Source organism: Salminus brasiliensis, chromosome 7 (genome assembly GCF_030463535.1).
Source record: "Salminus brasiliensis chromosome 7, fSalBra1.hap2, whole genome shotgun sequence".
Lineage (NCBI taxonomy): Eukaryota > Metazoa > Chordata > Actinopteri > Characiformes > Bryconidae > Salminus > Salminus brasiliensis.
Genome location: NC_132884.1, coordinates 25,955,374 through 25,967,886, shown reverse-complemented (window position 1 = coordinate 25,967,886; position 12,513 = coordinate 25,955,374). Strand labels below are relative to the sequence as shown.

Below are 12,513 nucleotides of genomic sequence, written 5' to 3'. Positions count from 1 at the left end.
ATCACCATGCCCTCACATAAGACTGCACCTTCTACCCAGGTGTACTGATATAATCATAATATAACATAACTTAGAACTAACTGTTTTGAGGTGTGTAGGATTATTATCTTGCTGTAGAAGCCATCCTCCTTTTATCTTTGATGGTATTTTATTGAATTCATTCTTCCCTCTACCAGTGAAATGTTCCCCATGCCACTGGCTGCAACACAGCAGTCTTTTCCTGAAATTGAAATTCTGCACCCTTTTATCTCCAAACACTCCTTTACTCACTGCGGCCACAATACAAAATGCATCACGCTCAAAAGCTTCTGATGTTGACACAGTGAACAGTTTCTGCTGATGAATCTTCCATCAACATCGTATTTGTGCAGGTGTCGCTGCACAGTAGAACAGTGCACCACCATTCCAGAGTTGGATAATTCTTGCCTTTCTAGCAATCCTACGAGAAGTTCTCTCAGAAGGTGTTCTTGGTCCTCCAGACCCCAACTTCTTGTTAATCCTGTTCCTGCCATTTCTTAAATACATTACCAACTAAGGAAACGGCTGCCTGACAGTGACTTGCTTTCTTCTTATAGCCTTCTCTTCTCCTTTTTTTTATTTTTAACCTTTCTGAGTGCTAATCAGCTGCATAGAGTAGCCAATGGCTGCTGACTCTTGGGACATGATTTGAGTAGTCAGAATATTCATAAAGATTTAGAATGTACATCACCGACCTTTTCTAACAATGACTGTTAACCAAGCTATTAATTAAGGTCTGAGAGAGCTCAAATATCTTGGGGTACCCAAACTGTTGCATGGTGCTCCTTTTTAGTTTTCACTCTAAAATTGTACAAAACATTAATAATACACTCATCTTGCTTAAAATGTTAAAAAGAGGGTTTCATCTTTAACTTCATGTCTTGGGGGATTGCTTTGGCAATTCATTTTCTACTCAACTACTCAAAGTAATAGAAATTATCACGAGGGGTGCTCAGACGTTTGCCTGCCACTGTATATATGTGTGCACACATGCATGAACATATGTGTATATTCTTGTGTCTGTGTGTTACATTGTGTGTGCGTGTGTGGCTTTGGAGCCAGCGGTTAGACAGCAAACACAGTGAAACAAACGTGCCATTCACAAGACCAGGGCATGGAAAAAGCTGCCTTGGTGAGAGGGGAAAAAAGGGACACTTGGAGTTATGAGCTACTGCATCAGTCCACTATAGCTAGCCATGGACACACACACTCACACACACTCAGAAAGAGGCGAATAGGCCTAAGCCTGCATTTTCTCCAGACAAAATTTGTATTTTTCCACCTTTCTGAAGCACATGGTATTTTTAGGCTCTCTAGCTGAACGCTAGCAGCGTCTGCTCCTCAGGCTGTAAAAAAAAACGTGCTCGTTTCCCTTGGGGGTCAAGCAGAGAGGGCAGGAAAACAGATACTGAGTAAATAAAGCGCTTCAAGCACATATGCTACAGCGTATGGCCAAGTAAAGTGTGTTTGCAAGTAAACACTCTGCTCTGAACAGACCTAGTGTGGGAGGTTTTGTCTTAGCAATCAGTTCCTGTTTGTAAGTGTCCCTGTAGAAAAGGTTCCCTGACAAAAGAGAGTGCAGTCATCTGTCTGTGAGGCTTTCCAAAGCTGTAGTTGGTTTCTTTCAGTGACTGTAGAAAACATGGACAGCGAAGCATCTCTCAAAAGTGAAGCAACCCGAGGTCTAGCACCTCTGCCGGCCGGTTGCTGTATAATGTGTAGCTCCGCTCCTCCCATGTTTCAGTGACAAAACAGCCCATTTTCCATCTCATATCTCTCCTCCAACTGTCTTTTCACTGTGCTATTTCATATTTCCCCCCAGAAATCAGTTTAAGTAAGGAGGCGGGGTTACACTAGAATGAATTGATTGACAGCTTTGGCTGGATGGGACTGTCTGCAGGACACATCACTCCATCACGTCCTTTGTGTTCATTACATGGAGTAGTTGTTTCACGGAGTAGTCTGGCTGTGCCACTGGTCTCTACTGCACAGATTTGACAACATGGCAGACGGTTTTGGCTTCATTTCTATAGAACGGAAGGGTAGGGAACCATGACGTCCATGTTTTCTATAGTCATTGTTTTCTTTAAATTTGCACTGGAGCTACGAGGCTAATCTTAAAAGCTATGGCTTGTCCACACGTATCCAAACGTCTGCATTTTGGCCTCCTGTTGACATGAAAACTATAAAAAATCACATGCCTGTTTCTGCCTGAATCTCTTATGCACTATAAGTAAACTACATAAATCATACAATTATAACGTCTGCACACAGATAGCTCCAGATTTCATATTTCAACATAGATACATGTAAATACTGGTCTATAGCAAACGTATAGTGCACTGTTTAGATTTAGAATCCGTGATTTGGTGACTGGTTTTGATGTCTCTCTTTGTGAGGTGCAACCACCCCATACAGACACAAAAAAGCAGGTGTTTTTTAAATATAAAAAAAAAGTAATGAAGTAATGAAGTAATGAATTTAAGTAATGAAATCTCTGTATTGAAATATCAAATATCCTGAATACATGTGGGTGGGCCCTACGCGTAAAGCCTACTAATGAGCAGTCACCAAATGCCTGAATCATCATATCACATGCCTCTAACTGTATAAAGTAGTGATCTCAAATAGGCTTGCTGATGTGGACCTTGACACTGTATGACACACTGTTAATAGTTAATTAATAGATAAAAGTTCATCAAAAGCAGTATTAGCAGATGGTGCGATGACTCAGAATTTCTTGTAGCAGTTATGCACTATACAGTACAGTATTAGCTCGCACAACTCAGCTACATTAGTCTTGTTGCTAGTTGTAGTGCAAATCTAGAGAAGCAAACTTAGGACACCAAACACTTATTGACTGATTGGCATGTAGAGTATAGGGGGAAATGTATGTACTTGAGTATTTATTTATGAATTTATTTAGTATTGCTTGCCCACATTGTCCATCTCTAACACCATAGAAAGAAGACTATTGGGACATACATATAGATACAGGTAAGGGGGGGGGTGATTCAGGGAATGGGGGACAAGATGAAAAAAGTTCTGGTTGTGATAGTTTCTGATAAAATGTTGGTGGATAGAACTGTTTAAGGCGTGGGATAAGAGGGTCATATCTTCTTGCGTGAATGTGGTGGTCTGCCATGTTTTAGGTGCAGTGTGTTCATATCAGTGAGCGTACTTCATGTGGATTACTTTATACTGAATGAGCGGTAGGTTAGTGCTTTTTTGACACTTACAGTGTATCTGAAAAAACATGTAGATATAGTCATAAGTGGGTTTGTGACTGATGAGAAAGGGCATACAGACACATGCATTGCTGAAGGGGCGAGAGCCACATGTACCCACCCAGAGAGAGCGCGGCCAGTTGTGCTCTTTCGGACTCTGGCCACTGATGGCAAAGCGCCATGGCTCAGAATTGCGAATTAAACCACTGAGCCACTTGGAACCCACATTTGAGCAATGCCAGAAGACCTATAAAATGTTTGTAATAGAGATGTTCATGTAAAGAACCTTTTAAAGGTCTAAAGAATATTTAGTTTCTTAGTTGCCAATTTAAAGGTTCTTTATGGAACCAAAGTGGTTCTTCTATGGCATAGCTCAAAGAGCTTTTTGAAGCACCTGTGTTTTTTTAAGAGTGTTCTTGCATTCACGAAGCAGTAACTTTATTCCAAAATGTGTGAATTTTACATAAACACAATAGACCTTATCAACACGGTCATTACCAAAAGGCAGTAAACTGAAAGACAAGCCTGTTTTGATGTAATCTGTAATGGATTCATGTGGAAACGCACAATATTTCAGTGTGCACAGTGTTAATACTCAGTGTGAGTTCTGTGCATGGGCTCATGGGTTTTTGCCAGAGAGAGGGAGGCGTGGTGAGGGACATGGGGTGTAGGAGGCAGCTCTGTCACATCTGGAAGAAGTTTTTGTTGGGGGATTGGGCTCGTTTTGGACCATATCAGCTCGTCATTGCCAAGACCAAGCCTCTGAGGTTTCCCCCATCTTGACTTTTAAGCAAACATTTGGAGGAGAGCCGGAAAAAAGAAAAGGGAAGACAAAAAAGGCCTTCTCCACTCGCCTTGCTGTTGCTGGCAGGCGCACAAAGGCTTGCTGTTGAGATGGAGGGGCCGCTCGGACCAGCAGAGGCCTTGTGCACTTCCGAATGCACTTTTATCGCCCAGCCCGTGACACACAAACACATATACAGAGTATTACATTTGCATTGTGTAATATGATTTCTGCGTTGCACTTTTGAAATATAGGGGTTTATGCTTAAAGGGCCGATATCCCACTATTTTTCTTGTGTGTTACAAATCTGCGTCGTCTTGTCCGGCTCTAAATAGTAGCATGATCAGACTTCCGCCTGCACCGTTTAACAGAGCCCTCGCTGGATTTCAGCCTCCCTCAAAAGTCTTCACTAGGCTTTAGCATAACCAGCAGGAGGGCTGCTAACATATCGAGAAGTCCCTTTTGTGGGACCCTTCACGTCTGCTGCAGCATACTGTTTACCACTGAATGGAGCTCAGTGGTGAACACGTCCAGTGTGTAAAGCAGCGTCGTTCCGACGGTGGAGCGTATCAGAATCGGATCCGCCTGTGACGAGTTTAGCAAAGCAGAGAAGGGACAGGGTGCTTCTTTATGTTAACATCACATCTCTGTATGGACAGACTAAAGACCGGCGCTTACTGAGCTTCATGTTAGAGGAAGAAAAGTCTGTCAGGTTTAACTCCTCACACTCAATCCATGTAAATATTAGCAGCATTATTGAGCGCCCTGAACACCACAACTAGCAAAAAGTCACAGCATTGTATATCTACATTAAACTACCACCACTGTGGGGTCTGTTTCTCAGACTTTTTAAGCTATCTGATAGCAGTTTGAATGAATGTTGATTAAATGACTGTCGATCTTCGTGTTTAGTAAAACGTAAAAATGACACATGATGACATGAAGCCATTTAACGCTACTATTTTGTTCATTAACGATCGCGGAAGTGTGATAATGGTCTGTTGTGATTCTTGTATTAATGTGTGTTTTTTTACCATTTAGACATTTGTGTGGGCTTATGTATCAAATCGAATCATCGGAATTTTAATTGTCCATGACATGTGACTTTTAAGCCCTTGCTATATGCTATATTTATTTAACACTCTTTGGTCACAGCCTTGATCCATGTGTATTATTTGTTGTTGTATTGCATTGTAAAATGTGGAAAATTCTAAATGTAAGGACTGGCTCCATAATTCAGTCAGTTCAACAAACCAGCCTTAGCTGTTGTTGTTCTTTGGTTTCAAACCATCAGAGAGCAATAGAACTCCAGTGAGGTGTTTCATCTGTTCCAGCACATCCTGCTGAGTGTGGGTGTTTGACCGTGCCACCCAGCAGCGATGCCTCATGCAGGCCAGACAAACGGAAATGAACCATAAAGCTGTATAAAACCTTCTCCTGTTCCTCCGGGCCATACTGTAACAATATTGATCAAAGAATCTTCTTCATCATCATTTGCTTTTACAGCAAGCAGCATCCACATGTAATGACATTCTATTTCTTGCTCATAAACATTAACGGCGTAGCCCAGATTCTCGGTAGGCTGCTAACAGGATTAAATTACAGAAAGGCTCTTAAAGACTTTCTCAGGAGGTGGGTTGACTTTAATCGCATCCTTGTAAAGTAAATAAGAGAGCAGAGACCACACAGGAGATGCCGTGAAGCTCTGACCAACGTTTCAATCCAAACGAGGACGTCTAGCGGCCGCACTAATCATACAAGCCAAGGAGTATGATATATTTCCCAAACCGCGTTTCTGTAGGGAAACCACATCGTTGGGGATGGGAGAGTGTTGCTCAATTTCACCTCAAACTTTGCCCACGCCTTTCCCTCAGTAATGCGTTCTGCCCTCAGACGTTTGGTTTATTTATTGTTATTGCAGTTCTGATTTTGCTCTATGTCAGACATATATATTTTGCTGGCAAGGGATATTTTCATAACACACATCATTTCTATACTGTAGACCTGAATGCTGTAGACCAGTGATACTCCCTCCTAGTTAAATGGGTCCCCTGCTGGATCTGTTTTAGCCTCTGTACTCTCAACGCACCTCACTCTAATTCATCACCTCATTAACTTAGTTTCACACTACTCATAAAATGAGATTTCCACCTGTTTGAGAGTAAACAGGCAAAAGTGTTTAATTTAGGCTAGAGGAGCGAGCCTGGGGCCGTAAGGTCGTGGGTTCAGACCCCACGACCAGCAGGAAGGGACAAAAAAGAAACAGTGCTTTCTCCTATCTCAACATTCACGACTGAGATGCCCTTAGGCAGGGCAGCTAACTGTGCTGAAGTGACTGCTTACTTCCCCAATTCACTAGTGATTGTGTTCACTGCCACAGATGGGCAAAATACAGACACAGGAAATCCTGTAATACTGCTGTGGAATGACTGTAAAGAATGATCCTAATGTAAATCTTACTTATTTGAAAAATATTAGAGACACCTTTTGTTTTTCAGTGGAATGGCCTCTAGAAGATGTGCTAAAAGAGGTTGTCAAGCCCTTGCTAAGTTGACGCGGATGTGTTAGAACTAGAATCACATTTCTTTGGGATATATATTAGTGTCTGTCACTGTCTGCTTTATTCACAATTTGTAACCATAAATATATGTTTAACCTTCAATAAACATTAAATTTGAAGTTGTTTTCTGTACAAACGCTTGGAACTACTTTCTTGGACAAATATAAACAGCGAAGTTGATTCCTATGTATGGATTTTCCTCTACAGGTGTGTGTCGATCCCCTCTAGGGATGTCTGGAGGGCAGATTTTAGATGAAGATATTTCTGCTTCAAGTCAGTGGTCTGACTCAACAGCAGCAAAATATGGCAGGTAAGCGGGTGTGTGCCTATGTGTGTGTGTGTGTGTGTGTGTGTTTGTGGGTTTTTCTCTCAGTGGTCTCATTATGAAGAAAATTGCATCATGGTAAATGTGGGCGGCCTCCGCCAAACCTCAGTGGAAGTATGCAATTTTGTTTCCTCTTAAATAATGCCGATGTCATTTAGACTAAACTGTCCCATCAGTACCCCCCCTCTTACCCACAAATGAACCGCTTTAGATTAGCTTCTGGCATTGAGCATGCTGAGGGTGAATTCCACCCCCTGATAAAGTTTCTTACCTTGCGTGCCATTTCGCCCTGTTACAGACTGGAGTGTGAGGATGGGGACGGTGCGTGGTGTCCAGAGATCACTGGAGAACCAGAGAATATGAAGGAGTTTCTGCAGATAGACCTTCGCTCCCTACACTTTATCACACTGGTGGGCACTCAGGGGCGACATGCGGGAGGCATCGGAAATGAGTTTGCCCAGACCTACAAGATCAAATACAGCCGGGATGGCAGCCGCTGGATCTCCTGGCGCAACCGGCAGGGAAAGCAGGTGTGTACTGAAGATTACTCCCCCTCCTTCACTTACTACTTACTACCTAAATAATCAGTTTTTTAAATAAAAAAGTAAACATTCTGTCTTTCAAAATCTATCAATCGCTCCCCAGTTCATATGGTACATGTATGTAAAAAGCTAAAGAAAAAAATAAAGGGCTTCTCACACATTCCTGGCCATATAAAGTGTTCATAAATAGTTTATTAGCACTGTAGTTCCCTGTACCCTATATTAAACATACTGTTCAATAAGATTGTCAGTTGTCAGTAGAATACTGTACAAATCATTCGATGGCTAACTCTGTAAGTCTGTGATGGCTGCTGTGTTGAAGGTGATCGAGGGGAACAGGAATGCCTATGACATAGTTCTGAAGGACCTGGAGCCGCCCATCATTGCACGCTTTGTGCGCTTCATGCCTGTCATCGACCACTCCATGAATGTGTGTATGCGTGTGGAGCTCTACGGGTGTGAATGGCTAGGTACGAACAAAAGCTGACTGCATCCAGAACCATATTGTAGCTTTCTTTCTAAATCAATTTCATTATTTTGGAAAAAGCACTAATCAGAAAAGTCACTTCTCGTTACAAACTGCCTGGCTGTGAGTGTGCACTTTGGTCGGCCATTCTGAAAAAAGGGAAATGTGCTTACTGTACTTCTTTTGTATGTGATTTCATTGCTCCTGCTGAAAACCTACTGACTCCTGCCTAATGACGCTTAATGATTAAGCTCATACAAGCAGTCACTGTTTTCTGGCTTGACAGCGATGTCTTACGGACTCACACTGTCTCACACATCTTTAGCATGACACAGTGGTTTATAGTGGTATATTAGACCATTGTCAGCTTGAACCAAATCTGTTTGGCTGCTGTTCAGCTGCTGAGACATGGTTCAACATTTTCCCCTCTGCCCTTTTCTTGCTATCTGCTGTAAATGAACCAGACCTAGATAGCAGCAGAGTTTAGTTCCTCTATATCAAGACACATTATCGTGGCAAATGACTTTCTGTCTAATCCTCTAAAAATGTAACTGGAATAGAGCCGAGAGCTGTTTGCTTAGTAAGGATAGGTTTTGCAACAGTTCCAAATGACACAGTTTTGGCACCTATACCAATTCAAGTCTTCAGGTTGGAATAGAAACTAATAGGCTAAAATAGCTAACACCTAATAAGCATGCTGGACAGAATGCTGAGGAGGCAGGAGACGTCCTATTTGTATTTTATTTTTGCAAAAGAATTTAAAATAAAAGTATTTGAGCAAGATGAATATATTGAAATATAATCAGATTATATGCAAATGTTACAACTTACCCCATGGGCAGGATTAAATGTAACAGAAAAAGCTTGTTGTAAAAAGTCTCTAAAAGTAAAACAAAGCAAATTTAATTCAGTTCTAAGTAGCATGAGCCAAATTACACACACTCAGTGTGGAGGCTGTACTTTAGCTTGGCTAGCTCTCATTGTAAGTTGTTTACGTGGTTCAATATGATGCTATATTACAGCCACCAGGAGAATAAAACAATGTCAGTGTGAATTCCATGATGAATACACAAAACTCAAAACACGACGATCATCAAAACACAATAAAAAAGAAAGTTGATTTTATTGGGGAAAAAACATCCTTTAGGATGAATTGTACTTTCACCCTCACATCGGGTAATCTGTCTGATTACTGTCTATATTCACAGAGGTATGAGAAGATGACCAAAAGCACGTTCTATTTTTTTTACATTAAAAAAATCCTCCTCTCCTGCTCTCTACAGTGTCAAAAACCACAATAGCAAGTTTATTTGAGATTACTGACATGGTTAAAGTTAAGCGTGGCATGTATGGCATGACATAGGCATACAGTTTGCGCAGGCGATGTATAAACGTCCAAGACTTCTTAGCTATCGTGCTAAACTAAAGAAGCAAACTTATATAATTGTAGGTTATTTTTCCACTGTCACAGTTTACCTGTTGAAGTAATGGTATTACCCTGTGTGTTTTTAGATGGTTTGGTGTCATACAATGCCCCACTGGGGCAGCAGATGATCCTGCACAGCCAGCTCATTCACCTCAATGACTCTGTGTATGATGGTGCCATGAGTTACAGGTCAGTATTCTTTCACTTTGAGCCTGAGACAGAGCTCTGGAGTCGGACAGGAATTATGTAACTTGCCTTCCTGCTTAGTCTAATCCAAACTAAACATAAAACCATTGTGTATTTTGAGCTTAATGACTGGTTACAGTAACAGGAAGAGCAGCTTGTCTGTTTTCAGAGCTCATATACAATATGGTTTGTCATGTTTGATATTAACATGCCTATAGTCGTAGCAGTCTTGGTCATCCCACACTAATTCAGGGTTTGGATTAGGTCTGGGTGGGTTACTGAAAGTCTGGTACAAGGGAAACTGACCTCTGACCAGTTAAGATGAAAAGTGCCCAGAGTGGCACTGTTATTGCATCCGGTTGCTATGACTACAGCGAGAGACAGAGATGAGAGAGTGGTTTCAGTGTTCATGGGAGGATTTGACTCATGGCTTGCTGAACAATGCCTTCCATGACAGTGTGCGTATATGGGTGTGCGCATGTGTGTGTGTGTGCGTGTCTGTGCAGAATACCACAGAGCAGCCCACACTCTCACAGTCATAAAACCACTAACTGAAAGACCTCACTTGGGTGTAAGCCTGGTTTCATACTAAAGTTGTGCTATCACCTAGTGGTGAAATTGGTAATAGCATTCTTGGGAGATTTATAGCTTTTATAGGCCTATTAATAATGTAAATACGATCAGTGTACAGTGCATAGTAACGGCATAGTAGCTAACAGCTGATTGGAGGACCATAGTATTATCTTATGTTAGTATTTTTGTCAATTATTTATTGCTTTCTGTTCTTTTCATACCTATTTTAAAATGTTTTAATGATTTAAAATGTTTAAGTCAGAGAAAATAAATACTGTGATATGTATTGTGAAACATTTTGTATTGTAAACATTTCCCACCTTATATTGCAACACCAATGTATATAATTTTCTAAAAATGGGGGTCTAATTATGTTGCAAATTGCAGAGTAATTGTAATCCCTAATGAATATTCCTCTCTCTGGCTCTCTCCCTCTAGTATGACAGAAGGGTTGGGGCAGTTGACGGATGGTATGTGTGGTCTGGACGATTTCGTTCTCAGTCATGTCTACAACGTGTGGCCTGGCTATGACTATGTGGGCTGGACTAACGAGAGCTTCCCCAGTGGATATGTAGAGATCATGTTTGAGTTCGACCGAACCCGCAATTTTACCACCATGAAGGTATTCTATTACCGCAGGGCGCTGTCTCATCTCTCCCCATTTCAACATAATTTGACAAGCTTTTCTTCTAAATGAAGAAAATGAAGATTGGTAACTTATCATAAGAAATATCTGTAGAGTCTTTTATACCTGTTTTTATAAGTTACTATATCATCTGTTGTTTTTGTTGTTCTAGATTTAGGGCAGTCAAGCTCCAGTTGTGGGTTTCTCCTAACCAAACATGCCTTATTCAGCTCCTTAGTTAGCTTTCCAAATACATGACCTTTCCAAAGATCCCTTTTGCCAAGAAAAGAGATCTAAAAGATCTTGAATTCTCAAGAATAAGAATATATACGTAGAAATGTTCTTTATGGAAAAAAGTGAGATATAACAATTTATGTTTTGTAGAAGACATATAAGGGGCCCTCAAGTTGCGCAGCTGTCTCAACTTTGACCCTATCAGTGGGGATCGCTGGTTTGATCTCATGACCGAGCTGTCTATGTGGGAGTCCCAGAGAATATATTTGACCTTCCATTTCCTCCATCCCTTAGCAGGATGATAATAAGTGTTCTCCAAGTTCAGCTATCTAGTGACATTGTGTTAGGGGAAGTTTAAAAAAAATGTGTAGCTAGCTTTATGTGACATGAGGAAGAACATGCTGACCTAGACCCTTCCAGAATAACACACCACCTTAGCATCATGTTATGGGACAATCCTTGCTAGCTGGTGGGAATTGGCAATGGAGAAAATTCAGGGGGGAAAAAAAAACCTGTTTGGTTTTATTTCTTAAGATACCTTGTTAAGTTTGGCCGGAAGGCTTTATCAGGCTCTTTGTGTTATAAATCAGACTTCTATCAGACTTTTTTCTCCTTTTGTTTCAGGTCCACTGCAATAACATGTTCTCTCAGAGAGTGAAGACTTTCCAGAAGGTGGTGTGTTATTTCCGTTCAGAGTCAGACTGGGAACCCACCCCTGTGTCATTTAGCCCTGTAATGGACGATGTGAACCCGAGTGCTCGCTTCGTCACTGTCTCCCTCCACAACCACATGGCCAGTGCCATCAAGTGCCAGTATTACTTCGCTGACATGTGGATGATGTTCAGTGAAATCACTTTCCAGTCAGGTGAGCTTAAAATACTATATAAAAAAAAGTATCAGTGTCAGTGGTTTTACATCATTTACAGAATTGACACTTTTCTTCCTTCATTGCTTCAGCAATTCCGGTTGAATAGGCTAATAGAAACATAATAATAGTAATTTAAACGAACTTACATTTAAAGTACCACTAGATTGTCATTGGGAATGGACCCAGTGAGAACGGGTTTTATAAGAACGGAATTGTTTAAATAATATCTTTATTTATTATTTTTATTGTTATTTATAGATGGATAGATAATATAATGGGATATAATAAATATTGTTGTAGGGACAGTAAGTGTGTTATGCACTTTGGGAGAGGAGTCACTCTCAGCTGGATTTGAACTGGCAACTTTGGCGACACACGTCCAGTACCTTAGCGCTACGCCATGGAGAACTACACTCCCCTGACTAATAAAAAGTAAATTGTTGGAAAACAAACAAAGGAGACGGCAATATGCTCAAAAAAAAAAGAAGACAGCCTCCCTAAACCAAAAAGAAAATAACCAAACATAAATACACCCCTCAAGAGAGAAGAAGCTGATTTCTTTTCAACTTTTATATATTTTAACTGAAGATTAGAGCCGTGAATGTTCTTCAGCTCTGACTGTTATCTTTTTGATTAGACCTGTGATATCTCTTCTCATTTCTTTTCTGCTCTGCATTTT

The 12,513-nt window shown here is 40.9% G+C and overlaps 1 protein-coding gene across 5 annotated transcripts in view; it reads left to right on the top strand.

Moving 5' to 3' along the window:
• The window catches only part of ddr2a (discoidin domain receptor tyrosine kinase 2a), a 43,224-nt gene that overhangs the window by 21,020 nt on the left and 9,691 nt on the right, over positions 1-12,513 (top strand). For all 5 annotated transcript variants that reach the window (XM_072684345.1, XM_072684346.1, XM_072684342.1 and 2 more), the window contains 6 exons: positions 6,797-6,899; positions 7,213-7,444; positions 7,779-7,926; positions 9,435-9,537; positions 10,546-10,729; positions 11,591-11,831. In XM_072684345.1, coding sequence (XP_072540446.1) covers positions 6,797-6,899; positions 7,213-7,444; positions 7,779-7,926; positions 9,435-9,537; positions 10,546-10,729; positions 11,591-11,831 — 1,011 coding nt within the window. The remainder of the gene's footprint in view (positions 1-6,796; positions 6,900-7,212; positions 7,445-7,778; positions 7,927-9,434; positions 9,538-10,545; positions 10,730-11,590; positions 11,832-12,513) is intronic.